This window comes from Ranitomeya imitator, chromosome 1 (assembly GCF_032444005.1).
Source record: "Ranitomeya imitator isolate aRanImi1 chromosome 1, aRanImi1.pri, whole genome shotgun sequence".
NCBI classification, from domain to species: domain Eukaryota; kingdom Metazoa; phylum Chordata; class Amphibia; order Anura; family Dendrobatidae; genus Ranitomeya; species Ranitomeya imitator.
Window position 1 is genome coordinate 1,227,232,321 of NC_091282.1, and position 18,992 is coordinate 1,227,251,312.

Genomic DNA, 18,992 nt, shown 5'->3' on the forward strand with positions numbered 1-18,992 from the left:
TGTAGTGCCTCCTTATAATAATGCCCCTCCTCTGTAGTGCCTCCTTATAATAATGCCCCTCCTCTGTAGTGCCTCCTTATAATAATGCCCCTCTGTAGTGCCTCCTAATAATAATACCTCCTTTTAATAACGCCCCTCCTCTGTAGTGCCTCCTTATAATAACGCCCCTCCTCTGTAGTGCCTCCTTATAATAACGCCCCTCCTCTGTAGTGCCTCCTTATAATAACGCCCCTCCTCTGTAGTGCCTCCTTATAATAACGCCCCTCCTCTGTAGTGCCTCCTTATAATAACGCCCCTCCTCTGTAGTGCCTCCTTATAATAACGCCCCTCCTCTGTAGTGCCTCCTTATAATAACGCCCCTCCTCTGTAGTGCCTCCTTATAATAACGCCCCTCCTCTGTAGTGCCTCCTTATAATAACGCCCCTCCTCTGTAGTGCCTCCTTATAATAACGCCCCTCCTCTGTAGTGCCTCCTTATAATAACGCCACTCCTCTGTAGTGCCTCCTAATAATGCCTCCTTGTAATAATGCCCCTCCTCTGTAGTGCCTCCTTATAATAATGCCACTCCTCTGTAGTGCCTCCTAATAATGCCTCCTTATAATAATGCCCCTCCTCTAGTGTTTCCTTATAATAATGCCCCTCCTCTGTAGTGCCTCCTTATAATAATGCCTCCTTATAATAACACCCCTCCTCTAGTGCCTCCTTATAATAATGCCCCTCCTCTGTAGTGCCTCCTTATAATAATGCCCCTACTCTGTAGTGCCTCCTTATAATAGTGCCCCTCCTCTGTAGTGCCATCCTTATAATAATGCCCCTCCTGTGTAGTGCCTCCTTATAATAATGCCCCTCTGTAGTGCCTCCTTATAATAATGCCTCCTTATAATGCCCCTCTCTAGTGCCTCCTTATAATAATGCCCCTCCTCTGTAGTGCCTCCTTATAATAATGCCCTTCCACTGTAGTGCCTCCTTATAATAATGCCCCTCTGTAGTGCCTCCTAATAATAATGCCTCCTTATAATAATGCCCCTCCTCTGTAGTGCCTCCTTATAATAATGTCCCTCTGTAGTGCCTCCTAATAATAATGCCTCCTTATAATAATGCCCCTCCTGTGTAGTGCCTCCTTATAATAATGCCCCTCCTCTAGTGCCTCCTTATAATAATGCCCCTCTGTAGTGCCTCCTAATAATAATGCCTCCTTATAATAATGCCCCTCCTCTGTAGTGCCTCCTTATAATAATGCCCCTCCTCTCTAGTGCCTCCTTATAACGCGCCTCCTCTGTAGTGCCTCCTTATAATAATGCCCCTCTGTAGTGCCTCCTAATAATAATGCCTCCTTATAATAATGCCCCTCTGTAGTGTCTCCTTATAATAATGCCCCTCTGTAGTGCCTCCTAATAATAATGCCTCCTTATAATAATGCCCCTCCTCTGTAGTGCCTCCTTATAATAATGCCCCTCTATAGTGCCTCCTAATAATAATGCCTCCTTATAATAATGCCCCTCTAGTGCCTCCTTATAATAATGCCCCTCTGTAGTGCCTCCTAATAATAATGCCTCCTTATAATAATGCCCCTCCTCTGTAGTGCCTCCTTATAATAATGCCCCTCCTCTCTAGTGCCTCCTTATAATAATGCCCCTCCTCTCTAGTGCCTCCTTATAATAACGCCCCTCCTCTCTAGTGCCTCCTTATAATAACGCCCCTCCTCTGTAGTGCCTCCTTATAATAACGCCCCTCCTCTGTAGTGCCTCCTTATAATAACGCCCCTCCTCTGTAGTGCCTCCTTATAATAATGCCCCTCCTCTGTAGAGGGCTCCTTATAATAATGCCCCTCTGTAGTGCCTCCTAATAATAATGCCTCCTTATAATAATGCCCCTCTGTAGTGCCTCCTTATAATAATGCCCCTCTGTAGTGCCTCCTAATAATAATGCCTCCTTATAATAATGCCCCTTCTCTGTAGTGCCTCCTTATAATAATACCCCTCCTCTCTAGTGCCTCCTTATAATAATGCCCCTCCTCTGTAGTGCCTCCTTATAATAATGCCCCTCTGTAGTGCCTCCTAATAATACCTCCTTATAATAATGCCCCTCTGTAGTGCCTCCTTATAATAACGCCCCTCCTCTGTAGTGCCTCCTTATAATGACGCCCCTCTGTAGTGCCTCCTTATAATAATGCCCCTCCTCTAGTGCCTCCTTATAATAATGCCCCTCCTCTGTAGTGCCTCCTTATAATAATGCCCCTCTGTAGTGCCTCCTAATAATAATGCCTCCTTATAATAATGCCCCTCCTCTGTAGTGCCTCCTTATAATAATGCCCCTCTGTAGTGCCTCCTAATAATAATGCTTCCTTATAATAATGCCCCTCCTCTAGTGCCTCCTTATAATAATGCCCCTCCTCTAGTGCCTCCTTATAATAATGCCCCTCCTCTGTAGTGCCTCCTTATAATTATGCCCCTCTGTAGTGCCTCCTAATAATAATGCCTCCTTATAATAATGCCCCTCCTCTGTAGTGCCTCCTTATAATAATGCCCCTCTGTAGTGCCTCCTAATAATAATGCCTCCTTATAATAATGCCCCTCCTGTGTAGTGCCTCCTTATAATAACGCCCCTCCTCTGTAGTGCCTCCTTATAATAATGCCCATCCTCTGTAGTGCCTCCTAATAATAATGCCTCCTTATAATAATGCCCCTCCTGTGAAGTTCCTCCTTATAATAATGCCCCTCCTCTCTAGTGCCTCCTTATAATAATGCACCTCCTCTCTAGTGCCTCCTTATAATAACGCCCCTCTTCTCTAGTGCCTCCTTATAATAACGCACCTCCTCTGTAGTGCCTCCTTATAATAACGCCCCTCCTCTGTAGTGCCTCCTTATAATAATGCCCCTCCTCTGTAGTGCCTCCTTATAATAATGCCCCTCTGTAGTGCCTCCTAATAATAATGCCTCCTTATAATAATGCCCCTCTGTAGTGCCTCCTTATAATAATGCCCCTCTGTAGTGCCTCCTTATAATAATGCCCCTCTGTAATGCCTCCTTATAATAATGCCCCTCCTCTGTAGTGCCTCCTTATAATAATGCCCCTCCTCTCTAGTGCCTCTTTATAATAATGCCCCTCCTCTCTAGTGCCTCCTTATAATAACGCACCTCCTGTAGTGCCTCCTTATAATAACGCCCCTCCTCTGTAGTGCCTCCTTATAATAATGCCCCTCTGTAGTGCCTCCTAATAATGCCTCCTTATAATAATGCCCCTCTGTAGTGCCTCCTTATAATAATGCCCCTCTGTAGTGCCTCCTAATAATAATGCCTCCTTATAATAATGCCCCTCCTCTGTAGTGCCTCCTTATAATAATGCCCCTCCTCTGTAGTGCCTCCTTATAATAATGCCCCTCCTCTCTAGTGCCTCCTTATAATAATGCCCCTCCTCTGTAGTGCCTCCTTATAATAATGCCCCTCTGTAGTGCCTCCTAATAATAATACCTCCTTTTAATAACGCCCCTCCTCTGTAGTGCCTCCTTATAATAACGCCCCTCCTCTGTAGTGCCTCCTTATAATAATGCCCCTCCTCTGTAGTGCCTCCTTATAATAATGCCCCTCCTCTAGTGCCTCCTTATAATAATGCCCCTCCTCTAGTGCCTCCTTATAATAATGCCTCTCCTCTGTAGTGCCTCCTAATAATAATGTCTCCTTATAATAATGCCCCTCCTCTGTAGTGCCTCCTCTGTAGTGCCTCCTTATAATAATGCCCCTACTCTGTAGTGCCTCCTTATAATAATGCCCCTCCTCTGTAGTGCCTCCTCTCTAGTGCCTCCTTATAATAACGCACCTCCTCTGTAGTGCCTCCTTATAATAACGCCCCTCCTCTGTAGTGCCTCCTTATAATAATGCCCCTCCTCTGTAGTGCCTCCTTATAATAATGCCCCTCTGTAGTGCCTCCTAATAATAATGCCTCCTTATAATAATGCCTCTCCTCTGTAGTGCCTCCTTATAATAATACCCCTCCTCCCTAGTGCCTCCTTATAATAATGCCCCTCCTCTGTAGTGCCTCCTTATAATAACGCCCCTCCTCTGTAGTGCCTCCTTATAATAATGCCCCTCTGTAGTGCCTCCTAATAATGCCTCCTTATAATAATGCCCCTCTGTAGTGCCTCCTTAGAATAATGCCCCTCTGTAGTGCCTCCTAATAATAATGCCTCCTTATAATAATGCCCCTCCTCTGTAGTGCCTCCTTATAATAACGCCCCTCCTCTGTAGTGCCTCCTTATAATAACGCCCCTCCTCTGTAGTGCCTCCTTATAATAATGCCCCTCCTCTGTAGTGCCTCCTTATAATAATGCCCCTCCTCTAGTGCCTCCTTATAATAATGCCCCTCCTCTAGTGCCTCCTTATAATAATGCCTCTCCTCTGTAGTGCCTCCTAATAATAATGTCTCCTTATAATAATGCCCCTCCTCTGTAGTGCCTCCTCTGTAGTGCCTCCTTATAATAATGCCCCTCCTCTGTAGTGCCTCCTTATAATAATGCCCCTCCTCTGTAGTGCCTCCTCTCTAGTGCCTCCTTATAATAATGCCCCTCTGTAATGCCTCCTTATAATAATGCCCCTCCTCTCTAGTGCCTCCTTATAATAATGCCCCTCCTCTCTAGTGCCTCCTTATAATATTGCCCCTTCTCTCTAGTGCTTCCTTATAATAACGCCCCTCCTCTCTAGTGCCTCCTTATGATAACGCCCCTCCTCTGTAGTGCCTCCTTATAATAACGCACCTCCTCTGTAGTGCCTCCTTATAATAACGCCCCTCTGTAGTGTCTCCTTATAATAATTCCCCTCCTCTGTAGTGCCTCCTAATAATAATGCCTCCTTATAATAATGCCCCTCCTCTGTAGTGCTTCCTTATAATAATGCCCCTCTGTAGTGCCTCCTAATAATAATGCCTCCTTATAATAATGCTCCTCCTCTGTAGTGCCTCCTTATAATAATGCCCTCCTCTGTAGTGCCTCCTTATAATAATGCCCCTCCTCTCTAGTGCCTCCTTATAATAACGCCCCTCCTCTCTAGTGCCTCCTTATAATAACGCCCCTCCTCTCTAGTGCCTCCTTATAATAACGCCCCTCCTCTCTAGTGCCTCCTTATAACGCACCTCCTCTGTAGTGCCTCCTTATAACGCACCTCCTCTGTAGTGCCTCCTTATAGTAACGCACCTCCTCTGTAGTGCCTCCTTATAATAACGCACCTCCTCTGTAGTGCCTCCTTATAATAAGGCCCCTCCTCTGTAGTGCCTCCTTATAATAAGGCCCCTCCTCTGTAGTGCCTCCTAATAATAATGCCTCCTTATAATAATGCCCCTCCTCTGTAGTGCCTCCTTATAATAATGCCCCTCTGTAGTGCCTCCTAATAATAATGCCTCCTTATAATAATGCCCCTCCTCTGTAGTGCCTCCTTATAATAATGCCCCTCTGTAGTGCCTCCTAATAATAATGCCTCCTTATAATAATGCCCCTTCTCTGTAGTGCCTCCTTATAATAATACCCCTCCTCTCTAGTGCCTCCTTATAATAATGCCCCTCCTCTGTAGTGCCTCCTTATAATAATGCCCCTCTGTAGTGCCTCCTAATAATACCTCCTTATAATAATGCCCCTCTGTAGTGCCTCCTTATAATAACGCCCCTCCTCTGTAGTGCCTCCTTATAATGACGCCCCTCTGTAGTGCCTCCTTATAATAATGCCCCTCCTCTAGTGCCTCCTTATAATAATGCCCCTCCTCTGTAGTGCCTCCTTATAATAATGCCCCTCTGTAGTGCCTCCTAATAATAATGCCTCCTTATAATAATGCCCCTCCTCTGTAGTGCCTCCTTATAATAATGCCCCTCTGTAGTGCCTCCTAATAATAATGCTTCCTTATAATAATGCCCCTCCTCTAGTGCCTCCTTATAATAATGCCCCTCCTCTAGTGCCTCCTTATAATAATGCCCCTCTGTAGTGCCTCCTTATAATTATGCCCCTCTGTAGTGCCTCCTAATAATAATGCCTCCTTATAATAATGCCCCTCCTCTGTAGTGCCTCCTTATAATAATGCCCCTCTGTAGTGCCTCCTAATAATAATGCCTCCTTATAATAATGCCCCTCCTGTGTAGTGCCTCCTTATAATAACGCCCCTCCTCTGTAGTGCCTCCTTATAATAATGCCCATCCTCTGTAGTGCCTCCTAATAATAATGCCTCCTTATAATAATGCCCCTCCTGTGAAGTTCCTCCTTATAATAATGCCCCTCCTCTCTAGTGCCTCCTTATAATAATGCACCTCCTCTCTAGTGCCTCCTTATAATAACGCCCCTCTTCTCTAGTGCCTCCTTATAATAACGCACCTCCTCTGTAGTGCCTCCTTATAATAACGCCCCTCCTCTGTAGTGCCTCCTTATAATAATGCCCCTCCTCTGTAGTGCCTCCTTATAATAATGCCCCTCTGTAGTGCCTCCTAATAATAATGCCTCCTTATAATAATGCCCCTCTGTAGTGCCTCCTTATAATAATGCCCCTCTGTAGTGCCTCCTTATAATAATGCCCCTCTGTAATGCCTCCTTATAATAATGCCCCTCCTCTGTAGTGCCTCCTTATAATAATGCCCCTCCTCTCTAGTGCCTCTTTATAATAATGCCCCTCCTCTCTAGTGCCTCCTTATAATAACGCACCTCCTGTAGTGCCTCCTTATAATAACGCCCCTCCTCTGTAGTGCCTCCTTATAATAATGCCCCTCTGTAGTGCCTCCTAATAATGCCTCCTTATAATAATGCCCCTCTGTAGTGCCTCCTTATAATAATGCCCCTCTGTAGTGCCTCCTAATAATAATGCCTCCTTATAATAATGCCCCTCCTCTGTAGTGCCTCCTTATAATAATGCCCCTCCTCTGTAGTGCCTCCTTATAATAATGCCCCTCCTCTCTAGTGCCTCCTTATAATAATGCCCCTCCTCTGTAGTGCCTCCTTATAATAATGCCCCTCTGTAGTGCCTCCTAATAATAATACCTCCTTTTAATAACGCCCCTCCTCTGTAGTGCCTCCTTATAATAACGCCCCTCCTCTGTAGTGCCTCCTTATAATAATGCCCCTCCTCTGTAGTGCCTCCTTATAATAATGCCCCTCCTCTAGTGCCTCCTTATAATAATGCCCCTCCTCTAGTGCCTCCTTATAATAATGCCTCTCCTCTGTAGTGCCTCCTAATAATAATGTCTCCTTATAATAATGCCCCTCCTCTGTAGTGCCTCCTCTGTAGTGCCTCCTTATAATAATGCCCCTACTCTGTAGTGCCTCCTTATAATAATGCCCCTCCTCTGTAGTGCCTCCTCTCTAGTGCCTCCTTATAATAACGCACCTCCTCTGTAGTGCCTCCTTATAATAACGCCCCTCCTCTGTAGTGCCTCCTTATAATAATGCCCCTCCTCTGTAGTGCCTCCTTATAATAATGCCCCTCTGTAGTGCCTCCTAATAATAATGCCTCCTTATAATAATGCCTCTCCTCTGTAGTGCCTCCTTATAATAATACCCCTCCTCCCTAGTGCCTCCTTATAATAATGCCCCTCCTCTGTAGTGCCTCCTTATAATAACGCCCCTCCTCTGTAGTGCCTCCTTATAATAATGCCCCTCTGTAGTGCCTCCTAATGCCTCCTTATAATAATGCCCCTCTGTAGTGCCTCCTTAGAATAATGCCCCTCTGTAGTGCCTCCTAATAATAATGCCTCCTTATAATAATGCCCCTCCTCTGTAGTGCCTCCTTATAATAATGCCCCTCCTCTGTAGTGCCTCCTTATAATAACGCCCCTCCTCTGTAGTGCCTCCTTATAATAATGCCCCTACTCTGTAGTGCCTCCTTATAATAATGCCCCTCCTCTAGTGCCTCCTTATAATAATGCCCCTCCTCTAGTGCCTCCTTATAATAATGCCTCTCCTCTGTAGTGCCTCCTAATAATAATGTCTCCTTATAATAATGCCCCTCCTCTGTAGTGCCTCCTCTGTAGTGCCTCCTTATAATAATGCCCCTCCTCTGTAGTGCCTCCTTATAATAATGCCCCTCCTCTGTAGTGCCTCCTCTCTAGTGCCTCCTTATAATAATGCCCCTCCTCTGTAGTGCCTCCTTATAATAATGCCCCTCCTCTCTAGTGCCTCCTTATAATAATGCCCCTCCTCTCTAGTGCCTCCTTATAATATTGCCCCTTCTCTCTAGTGCTTCCTTATAATAACGCCCCTCCTCTCTAGTGCCTCCTTATGATAACGCCCCTCCTCTGTAGTGCCTCCTTATAATAACGCACCTCCTCTGTAGTGCCTCCTTATAATAACGCCCCTCTGTAGTGTCTCCTTATAATAATGCCCCTCCTCTGTAGTGCCTCCTAATAATAATGCCTCCTTATAATAATGCCCCTCCTCTGTAGTGCTTCCTTATAATAATGCCCCTCTGTAGTGCCTCCTAATAATAATGCCTCCTTATAATAATGCTCCTCCTCTGTAGTGCCTCCTTATAATAATGCCCTCCTCTGTAGTGCCTCCTTATAATAATGCCCCTCCTCTCTAGTGCCTCCTTATAATAACGCCCCTCCTCTCTAGTGCCTCCTTATAATAACGCCCCTCCTCTCTAGTGCCTCCTTATAATAACGCCCCTCCTCTCTAGTGCCTCCTTATAATAACGCACCTCCTCTGTAGTGCCTCCTTATAATAACGCACCTCCTCTGTAGTGCCTCCTTATAATAACGCACCTCCTCTGTAGTGCCTCCTTATAATAACGCACCTCCTCTGTAGTGCCTCCTTATAATAACGCACCTCCTCTGTAGTGCCTCCTTATAATAACGCACCTCCTCTGTAGTGCCTCCTTATAATAAGGCCCCTCCTCTGTAGTGCCTCCTTATAATAATGCCTCCTTATAATAATGCCCCTCCTCTGTAGTGCCTCCTTATAATAATGCCCCTCTGTAGTGCCTCCTAATAATAATGCCTCCTTATAATAATGCCCCTCCTCTGTAGTGCCTCCTTATAATAATGCCCCTCCTCTCTAGTGCCTCCTTATAATAATGCCCCTCCTCTGTAGTGCCTCCTTATAATAATGCCCCTCTGTAGTGCCTCCTAATAATACCTCCTTATAATAATGCCCCTCCTGTGTAGTGCCTCCTTATTATAATGCCCTTCCTCTGTAGTGCCTCCTTATTATAACGCCCCTCCTCTGTAGTGCCTCCTTATAATAACGCCCCTCCTCTGTAGTGCCTCCTTATTATTATTATTTATATAGCACCATTGATTCCATGGTGCTGTACATGAGAAGGGGTTACATACAAGTTACAAATATCACTTACAGTAAACAAACTAACAATGACGGACTGATACAGAGGGGCGAGGACCCTGCCCTTGCGGGCTTACATTCTACAGGATTATGGGGACGGAGACAGTAGGTTGAGGGTTGCAGGAGCTCCGGTGTTGGTGAGGCGGTAGCTCCGGTGTTGGTGAGGCGGTAGCTTCGTTGGTGATGATGAGGGGCATTATAATAATGCCCCTCCTCTGTAGTGCCTCCTTATAATAATGCCCCTCCTCTGTAGTGCCTCCTTATAATAATGCCCCTCCTCTGTAGTGCCTCCTTATAATAATGCCCCTCCTCTGTAGTGCCTCCTAATAATAATGCCTCCTTATAATAATGCCCCTCCTCTCTAGTGCCTCCTTATAATAATGCCCCTGAGCAGGGGTGCACATACTGTAGAAATGAAAGGACCCCTTTTTTTATAATCCATTTCACAACACACAGGCTCGGTAACAGAATTGCACACTTCCCACTTCCCAACTTTAAGACGAGGAGGATATGGATTACGGTACTTGGTTATTTCGCCCTTACTGATGCCCCTTAGTATTCTCGTCCACTATGATACTCCTTCCATGGCCCCCATAAAGTATGATGGCCCCCAAACATTCCCCAGCACATAATAATGTTCCCACATTCCTCCCCCCACACAGTATGATGGTCACCCCAGCCCCCCACCTACGGAGCATGATAGTGACCATGCACAGTATAATGGTCTCCCCCAAAGCTCTCCATATAGTATAATGGTCCCACCACAGCCCCCCATCTGGCAGTTGTCAGAATTGCCAACTGACCAGTCCTGCCGTCACTGCCATAAATGGAGTCATTTTATTCCTCCTTCTCCCTTCACCCCCTGCTGGATTGGTGTCTGGGCGTATGATAGCGGCACTATTTTTATGTTTACAGGGCATGTCATTGAGTGGCGGAGACCTGAAAGAAGCCACCAATAAACTGATCGAAGAGATGAGCCGGCGCTTCCCAGAGCTCAGTGAGAACTACCTCATCTGCAACGACGCCATTGGAGCGATGGCCACAGCTACAAAGCTGGGTACGCTGCAAAAATCTCCCGCATTGGTAAAAATGAGGCATGGGTCAAGATGATAGAGGTTTCACAGGTTCTCGAACCGGAGAGAACGTCGGTAGTGATTCATAGGAGTGACCCACCAGCACCAGGAACCCCCACAAATAACCCTATGGTTCCAAATACATGGTCACCAAATGTGGGAAGCGCCAATTTAACATTTTTCCTTTTGGCAAATTCTGAGCTCGGAGTTCCGGCAAAGGTTGGAAAAGCTTTCCGCTAGGGTTGGAAAAGCTTTCCGCTAGGGTTGGAGGGGCTTTCCGCTAGGGTTGGAGGGGCTTTCCGCTAGGGTTGGAGGGGCTTTCCGCTAGGGTTGGAGGGGCTTTCCGCTAGGGTTGGAGGAGCTTTCCGCTAGGGTTGGAGGAGCTTTCTGCTAGGGTTGGAGGGGCTTTCCGCTAGGGTTGGAGGAGCTTTCCGCTAGGGTTGGAGGAGCTTTCCGCTAGGGTTGGAGGAGCTTTCCGCTAGGGTTGGAGGGGCTTTCCGCTAGGGTTGGAGGGGCTTTCCGCTAGTGTTGGAGGAGCTTTCCGCTAGGGTTGGAGGAGCTTTCCGCTAGGGTTGGAGGAGCTTTCCGCTAGGGTTGGAGGGGCTTTCCGCTAGGGTTGGAGGGGCTTTCCGCTAGGGTTGGAGGAGCTTTCCGCTAGGGTTGGAGGGGCTTTCCGCTAGGGTTGGAGGGGCTTTCCGCTGGGGTTGGAGGGGCTTTCCGCTAGGGTTGGAGGAGCTTTCCGCTAGGGTTGGAGGGGCTTTCCGCTAGGGTTGGAGGGGCTTTCCGCTAGGGTTGGAGGAGCTTTCCGCTAGGGTTGGCCATTTTTGTCACACAAGTCCTGGAGGACTCCTCTGTTCCCATCAGTCTTCCAAGCATTCAGATGGGGTCGGAAAGCGAAGATCTGGGGACTGGACGATTACTCTCCATGTGTGTTAGGAACGTAGTAAAAATACATTGGAAAGAGGAGATACAGCTGTGGAATTTTGCCCATTTATACGAGAAAATAAAACCCTTCTGGTCCTGGGGGTAAAGATTGGAATATTGTCCGTCTGCAGCATTATACAGATTGGACCACGATAATTAATGACCATTCTGGTGTTTGGTGTCCGGACCTTCTGGCTCCAGTAATGAGAAGCATGTATGGTGTGGGGCAAAACTGGGGTAACACAGGATCCAAGGCCAACAAATAAGTGTTCAGATACAGATACCTGTTGTTCCAGTAGACGGCCATGAGCAGATTATCAGAAGCCCCAGGAACTCTTCGTCTCTGGGTTAATACTCTACTAATTGCATCCTCCAGGGGGCATAGTGCTGATATCAGGGACCGGATCGAACTGCAAACTGGTGAACCCGGATGGTTCTGTGAGCGGCTGCGGAGGCTGGGGGCATCTGATGGGTGATGAGGGATCAGGTAAGAGCGATGCAGCAGAGCTTCTACAGGAATCTTGTATGTTGCGTGTAAATTGTGCCCTTTCCCGTTGATCTCGCTCTGCAGCATACTGGATGGCTCACCGTGCCATGAAGATTGTGTTTGACACCATTGACAACCTGGTGGATCCAGAATATGACATCAGCTATGTGCAGGAAGCCATGTTCAGCTACTTCCAGGTAATATTTCTGGCATGAGGATCCTAGAGATCTCATAAAATCCAAACGTGAGTCCTGTGAATGGGCTAGTGACTTTATAATTGTGTTTTTGCCACATGTGGATTAATGGGAGACAACATGGCTACATGGATTTTACTACTGCAGCCTCTGTCTGTCATTACTACTCTCAGGCCGGCGTCACACTCGGCGTAAGACAATACGGTCCGTATTTTACGGCCGTAATATGCAGAAAAGTCCCCAAAATAGTGGTCCGTAGCTCCTCCGTAGGCAGGGTGTGTCAGCGTATTTTGCGCATGGCATCCTCCGTACGTAATCCGTATGGCATCCGTACTGCGAGATTTTCTCGCAGGCTTGCAAAACCGACATACGGCTATACAAGGGATCCATGTGCTCAAAAAATAATAAAAACATATGTACTGTTATATATATATATATATATATATATATATATATATATATATATTTTTCATACAGCGCTAGATAGCTTACCGGCTTTTAAGCTATCTCCTTCCTAAACCCGACATGATATGAGACATGATTACATACAGTAAACCATCTCATATCCCCATTTTTTTGCATATTCCACACTACTAATGTTAGTAGTGTGTGTGTGCAAAATTTGGCCGTTCTAGCTATTAAATTAAAGGGTTAAATGGCGGAAAAAATTGGCGTGGGCTCCCGCGCAATTTTCTCCGCCAGAGTGGTAAAGCCAGTGACTGAGGGCAGATATTAATAGCCTGGAGAGGGTCCACGGTTATTGGCTCCCCCCTGGCTAAAAACACCTGCCCCCAGCCACCCCAGAAAAGGCACATCTGGAGGATGCGCCTATTCTGGCACTTGGCCACTCTCTTCCCATTCCCGTGTAGCGGTGGGATATGGGGTAATGAAGGGTTAATGTCACCTTGCTATTGTAAGGTGACATTAAGCCAGATTAATAATGGAGAGGCGTCAATTATGACACCTATCCATTATTAATCCAATAGTCTGAAATGGTTAAAAAAACACAAACCTTATTAAAAAGTCTTTTAATGAAATAAAAACACAGATTGTTTTAATATTTTATTATTCTGGTAATCCACCTGAAGACCCTCGCTCTGTGACAAAGAAAAAATAATAAACCAACAATATCCCATACCTTCCGATGATCTGACACGATCTGATGTAAATCCATCTGAAGGGGTTAATTTTTATTACAGCCAGGAGCTCTGCTATAATGCAGCTGTGCTCGTGCCTGTAAAACCCCGGGGAATGAAGGTAATGTAGGTCAATGACCTGTTGTTACCTTCATTCGCGGTGAGGCGCCCTCTGCTGGTTGTCCTCATATGAACTCGAGCCTGGGAACTTTTCTGATTTTTTTATTTTTTTTTTCCCCCATGCTCGAGGGACATCCAGCAGAGGGCGCCTCACCGTGAATGAAGGGAACTACAGCTCATTGACCTAGTTTCCATTCATTCGCTGGGGTTTTACAGTCAGGAGCATAGCTGCATTAGCAGAGCTCCTGGCTGTAAAATAATTTAACCCCTTCAGATGGATTTACATCGTGGGACAGATCATCGGAAGGTATGGATATTGTTGGTTTATTATTTTTTCTTTGTCACAGAGCGAGGGTCTTCAGGTGGATTACCAGAATAATAAAATATTAAAACAACCTGTGTTTTTATTTCATTAAAAGACTTTTTAATAATGTTTGTGTTTTTTTTTTAACCATTTCAGACTATTGGATTAATAATGGATAGGTGTCATAATTGACGCCTCTCCATTATTAATTAGGCTTAATGTCACCTTACAATAGCAAGGTGACATTAACCCTTCATTACCCCATATCCCACCGCTACACGGGAATGGGAAGAGAGTGGCCAAGTGCCAGAATAGGCGCATCTTCCAGATGTGCATTTTCTGGGGTGGCTGGGGGCAGATGTTTTTAGCCAGGGGGGGCCAATAACCGTGGACCCTCTCCAGGCTATTAATATCTGCCCTCAGTCACTGGCTTTACCACTCTGGCGGAGAAAATTGCGCGGGAGCCCATGCCAATTTTTTCCGCCATTTAACCTTTTAATTTAATAGCTAGAACGGCCAAATTTTGCACATACACACTACTAACATTAGTAGTGTGGAATATGCAAAAAAAAAATGGGAATAGGAGATGGTTTACTGTATGTAACCATGTCACATATCATGTCGGGTTTAGGAAGGAGATAGCAAAAGCCGGCAATTGAATTACCGGCTTTAAAGCTATCTCGCGCTGGAAGAAAAATATATATATATATATATGTGTGTGTATATATGTATGTGTGTATGTATGTGTGTATATATATATATATAATGTGTGTATGTATATATATGTATATGTGTGTATATATATGTATATATCTAATATATAATTGCCTAGAATACTACTTCCTGCAATTTGTGCCAACTTCCGTGGCTTTGTCCGGAGCTAATGTCCGGAGCTAATGTCCGGAGCTAATGTCTGGAGATAATGTCCGGAGCTAATGTCCGGAGCTAATGTCCGGAGCTAAGTGACGTCAACAGTGTCCAGTGTCTGATTGGTTGCCGCCTGCTGCGAGCGACCAATCAGAAACGTGCCGTACTGTGACACACTCCGCCCGCCATTTTGGTGTGATTTTTGAATTTTTACCTCACAGCAAGTTTCTACTGCGTGGAGGCGGGCCCAGTGACGTTGCTCTTCAAGCTCCTGCCGAATTTCGTCAAAAAAATGATAATACCATTTACCAAAACTATATATATTTAGTTGTGAAGTGGTTCAGTGACATTTTCACACCAATTTTGAACTTTTGTCAAGAGCTGGTGAGTGCAGCCATTTTTTGTTCTTTCTTACTATTATTTATTAATTGTATTATTCTTACATTTGAATAAATAAAGTATATATGGATTCTAGACTCCCGATTCTTTAGAATCGGGCTGCCATCTAGTGTGTGTATATGTATATATATGTATATGTATATATATATATATATATATATATATATATATATATATATATATATATATATATATATATATATATATATATATATATATATATATATATATATATATATATACATATATATACACCTATTCTATGTGTACACATTTATTCTACCTATTCTACTGTAAGCTGTCAGTGTGATTTTACTGTACACCGCACTGAATTGCCGGCTTTTCTCTCTAACACCGCTGCGTATTTCTCGCAAGTCACACTGCTGGTTAGTGTGTAATCCGTATTTTTCTGGCTTCCATAGACTTTCATTGGCGATTTTTTTTTTTTTTTTTTGCGCAATACGGTGACAAATGCAGCATGCTGCAATTTTCTACAGCCGTAGAAAGCCGTATAATACGGATCAGTAAAATACGGCAGATAGGAGCAGGGCATAGAGAATAATTGGGCCGTGTGTAATGCGTGTTTTACGGACGTATTTTATGCGCTCATACGTCCATAACACTCGCTAGTGTGACGTCGGTCTCACTCGTGACTGATCTTGGTGATTGCAGGTCTCTGAGCGGATGGGAATCCTCACCCACCTCTACCGTGAGTTCGAGAAGTCCAGGATAGCGGGATTCTGCCTGAAGTTAGCAGAGGGTAAAGCAACAAAGACAATGCTTCAGTCACTATTCACCCCAACAATAGGCGTCCTTGGTCTGTTATAGGGGTGCAGATGCGGGTGCAGGCTAGTTCTATTGTAGGGTCGCGGGTGTGGGCTGGCTCTCTTTCTGGAGTGCCGGTGGGGGTCGGCTCTGTTGCTTTGGTGCCGGTGGGGGCCGACTCTGTTGCTGGGGTGGTGGGGGCCGACTCTGTTGCTGGGGTGCCGGCTCTGTTGCTGGGGTGCCGGTGGGGGCCGGCTCTGTTGCTGGGGTGCCGGTGGGAGCCGGCTCTGTTGCTGGGGCGCCGGTGGGGGCCGGCCCTGTTGCTGGGGCGCCGGTGGGGGCCGGCTTTGTTGCTGGGGCGCCGGTGGGGGCCGGCTTTGTTGCTGGGACGCCGGTGGGGGCCGGCTTTGTTGCTGGGGTGCTGGTGGGGGACGGCTTTGTTGCTGGGGCGCCGGTGGGGGCCGGCTTTGTTGCTGGGGCGCCGGTGGGGGCCGGCTTTGTTGCTGGGGTGCCGGTGGGGGCCGGCTTTGATGTTGGGGCGCCGGTGGGGGCCGGCTTTGATGGTGGGGGCCGGCTTTGATGCTGGGGCGCCGGCTCTTTTGTGGGGATGCGGGTGCGTGCCGGCTGTTGCTGGGGCGCCGGTGCGGGCTGGCTCTGTTGCTGGGGCGCCGGTGGGGGCCGGCTCTGTTGCTGGAGCGCCGGTAGGGGCCGGCTCTGTAGCTGGGGCGCCGGCTCTGTTGCTGGGGCGTCGGTAGGGGCCGGCTTTGTGGGGGTGCAGGTGCGTGCTGGCTCCGTTGCTGGGCCGCCGGTGCTGGCTCTGTTGCTGGGACGCCGGAGGGGGCCGGCTCTGTTGTTGGCATGTGGGCCGGCTCTGTTGCTGGGGCGCTGGTGGGGGCTGGCTCTGTTGCTGGGGCGCTGGTGGGGGCCGGCTTTGTTGCTGGGACGCCGGTGCTGGCTGGCTCTGTTGGGGTGCGGGCCAGCTCTGTTGCGGGCTGGGGCTTGGGCTTGTCTCCATGGTAACCTGATGTACAGATGTGACCGGGTGTTGTCTGTATTTCTTTATTTCAGGGGCTAACAAGGGAGACGCCTTATGTCGTTCAGTGTTTCGCTCTGCTGGGGAAATCCTCGCTCGCCATGTCGTAGCCGTGATGCCACAGATTGATGAGGTGAGTGCACGGCGGTGACATTGTGGCCGCACACTATGGCAGATGTACTATGGCCCATTGTGCAGCACTTTTGTGGGTATTACATGGCGCCATTATTTGGGCACATTTTCGACATGAAGCCATAGATTTTCTTGAAGGACCTGCTGGAGGTAAAGGAATGCTGACCTTGTGCTGGACACTGTATGGCGGTATTATTTGTGCACTCTTTATGGCTAGTTTGATGTGCAGCCTCATTAGTCAGCTGGCCTCAGGATGCAGGTCGCCTCGGAGCAATAGTGGTTCTTGCCAGCGATGGAGTAAGGGAGGCCGCAGCTTTACCCGATGTCTCCACCATTCTGCTTTTAGGTCTTATTCCGGGGGGAGCTGGGTCTCCCGGTGCTCGCTGAAGGCTCCGTGTGGAACAGCTGGGATCTTCTAAAAGACGGTAATTTTTATTACTACAGTTTTGCGGTCTGTTTTGTTCTGTGTGTTGTCCAGTTGAGCGCAACTTTTTGGGCACATTCAGAGGTCTGAGAACGGACTGACGTCCCGGCCGGCAGCTCTGGATGTGAATGGAGCATTTGTGGCGCATGGAGAGTAGCCCTCCGTATATTCATCACTTGTAAGATTAGGAAACCAAGAGCGACGTCTCATCGTAGACTCTAGTCACATCCAAAGCTGCATAACAAAATGCTGTTTCCTTTTTTTTTTCTAGCTTTATTATAATGGGATGAGACAAATCATTCACTGGTGGCTGGTCCGAGTGTGTATTTGTCCATTTGGCACTTAGTTTGCAGCTTTGGCTGTGACCGGAGAAGAGAGTATAACGTAACTGTATTAGTAATTTGGCAGGTTGCACAATGGTGGTGGCGGTACTAAGGTGGGTTATTGATGTTCCCTTCCAGGGTTTATCGAGGTCCTGGACAAGGCTCGTAGCGGCCCCCACGGGCGCCATCTTTCCCAGTTCAGTCTCCTAAAGTTAAAGCGGTCCTCCGCCGTGGGAGGAGCGAGCCTCGGAGCAAAGACCATCGGGATCGATTTACCGATCATCTACCAGGATAACGTCCATGTCTTCTACAGTCACCGTTTTCAATAACTCTTGGGGGTCCTCCATGCTTTACACTGCAGTCTGCGCCAAGCGCGGGCAGATCCAGGCAATGCTATACACAGATTGCATGGGAAGAAGGTAACGCTTTAGAGATTGTGGGACCCCCTTCACATCTTTTTGAGGGGGGGGTTTGTTATTACTGGGTCATTATTTAGCCGTTTGGGAGAAAATACTGTAAAATATATAAAATTTTTGTCTACATCCAGAGGCAGAAAATCTGCATTGACCTGCAGCACAATGTTCCAATGTCTCAGACCAAGCACCTGGTGTGCAACTGTAGCAAACCCTCAGCTGTGGCAACACCAAAGACTGGTTTTCCAGCCTCAATACTTGATTGATTCTACACACCTCATAACTTGACCAGTTTCACTCCAATCGCCTTTTTATTTTTTTTTTTTTACATAAGTGTTTGATTAAAAGATTAACCAGAATGTATCGTCAATGATTCGATTACTTTTATCAATAAAAATCTGTAAATCTGATGTGTTGTTTGGTCCGTAAAGAAAGAAGGAAACCTCGTGATCCGAGGAGGAGGGCGGCCCCATAATCCGTTCTTTCCTGATCCATACCTGTTGTTTTTTTTCATTTCTGCCTTTCCTGGCAAAGATCCGCTCTTCAGTGCAAAGTTTGTGAACTTTTCAGAACTTTACATATTTCTCCATAAATGCAAAACTGCATCAGATTTTCACAGAGCCCTAAAAATAAATCAAAGAAATGAATCAAATATGTTTAGACTTAGTCATGTTGTAAATTATGAAAATGATCCAATATCTCTAAATCTGTGAGCAGCCAAAGTATGTGAACCTTTAGGGATTAATACATCAAGATGACAGGGTTCTAGGGTTTTCAATCAATGGGATGACGATCAGGTGTGAGTGGGCGACCTGTTATAACAGGAATTTATCAAGGTCTGATAACACAGTGTTTGCGGAATTGTATTGTGGCACGAATTAAGGATATTTCTGAGCTCCTCAGAAGACGAGATGCTGATCAGACCGGGAAAGGTTACAAAACAATCTTCAAATGGTTTTTATTCCACCGATCCAGACAGATTGTTTACTAATGGAGGAAATTTAAGACTGTTATTACACTCTTCAGAAGTGGTCGATTAACACAAATTGCTGCAAGTGTAATAGACTGTAAGGTCACCAAGGAACCCAAGATCACCT

At 46.4% G+C, this 18,992-nt stretch overlaps 1 protein-coding gene across 5 annotated transcripts in view; it reads left to right on the top strand.

Annotated features, from left to right (window-relative positions):
* Positions 1–18,305, top strand: part of NAGK (N-acetylglucosamine kinase) — a 37,261-nt gene extending 18,956 nt beyond the window's left edge. For 3 of the 5 annotated variants that reach the window (XM_069745114.1, XM_069745115.1, XM_069745116.1), the window contains exons 4-10: positions 10,217–10,358; positions 11,675–11,785; positions 11,870–11,982; positions 15,478–15,565; positions 16,639–16,736; positions 17,082–17,160; positions 17,621–18,305. In XM_069745114.1, the coding sequence (XP_069601215.1) occupies positions 10,217–10,358; positions 11,675–11,785; positions 11,870–11,982; positions 15,478–15,565; positions 16,639–16,736; positions 17,082–17,160; positions 17,621–17,811 (822 nt within the window). In that variant the 3' untranslated portion in view covers positions 17,812–18,305. The remainder of the gene's footprint in view (positions 1–10,216; positions 10,359–11,674; positions 11,786–11,869; positions 11,983–15,477; positions 15,566–16,638; positions 16,737–17,081; positions 17,161–17,620) is intronic. The other 2 variants (XR_011317041.1, XR_011317042.1) reach the window with 1 other exon arrangement.
* Positions 18,306–18,992: the final 687 nt, after the last annotated feature.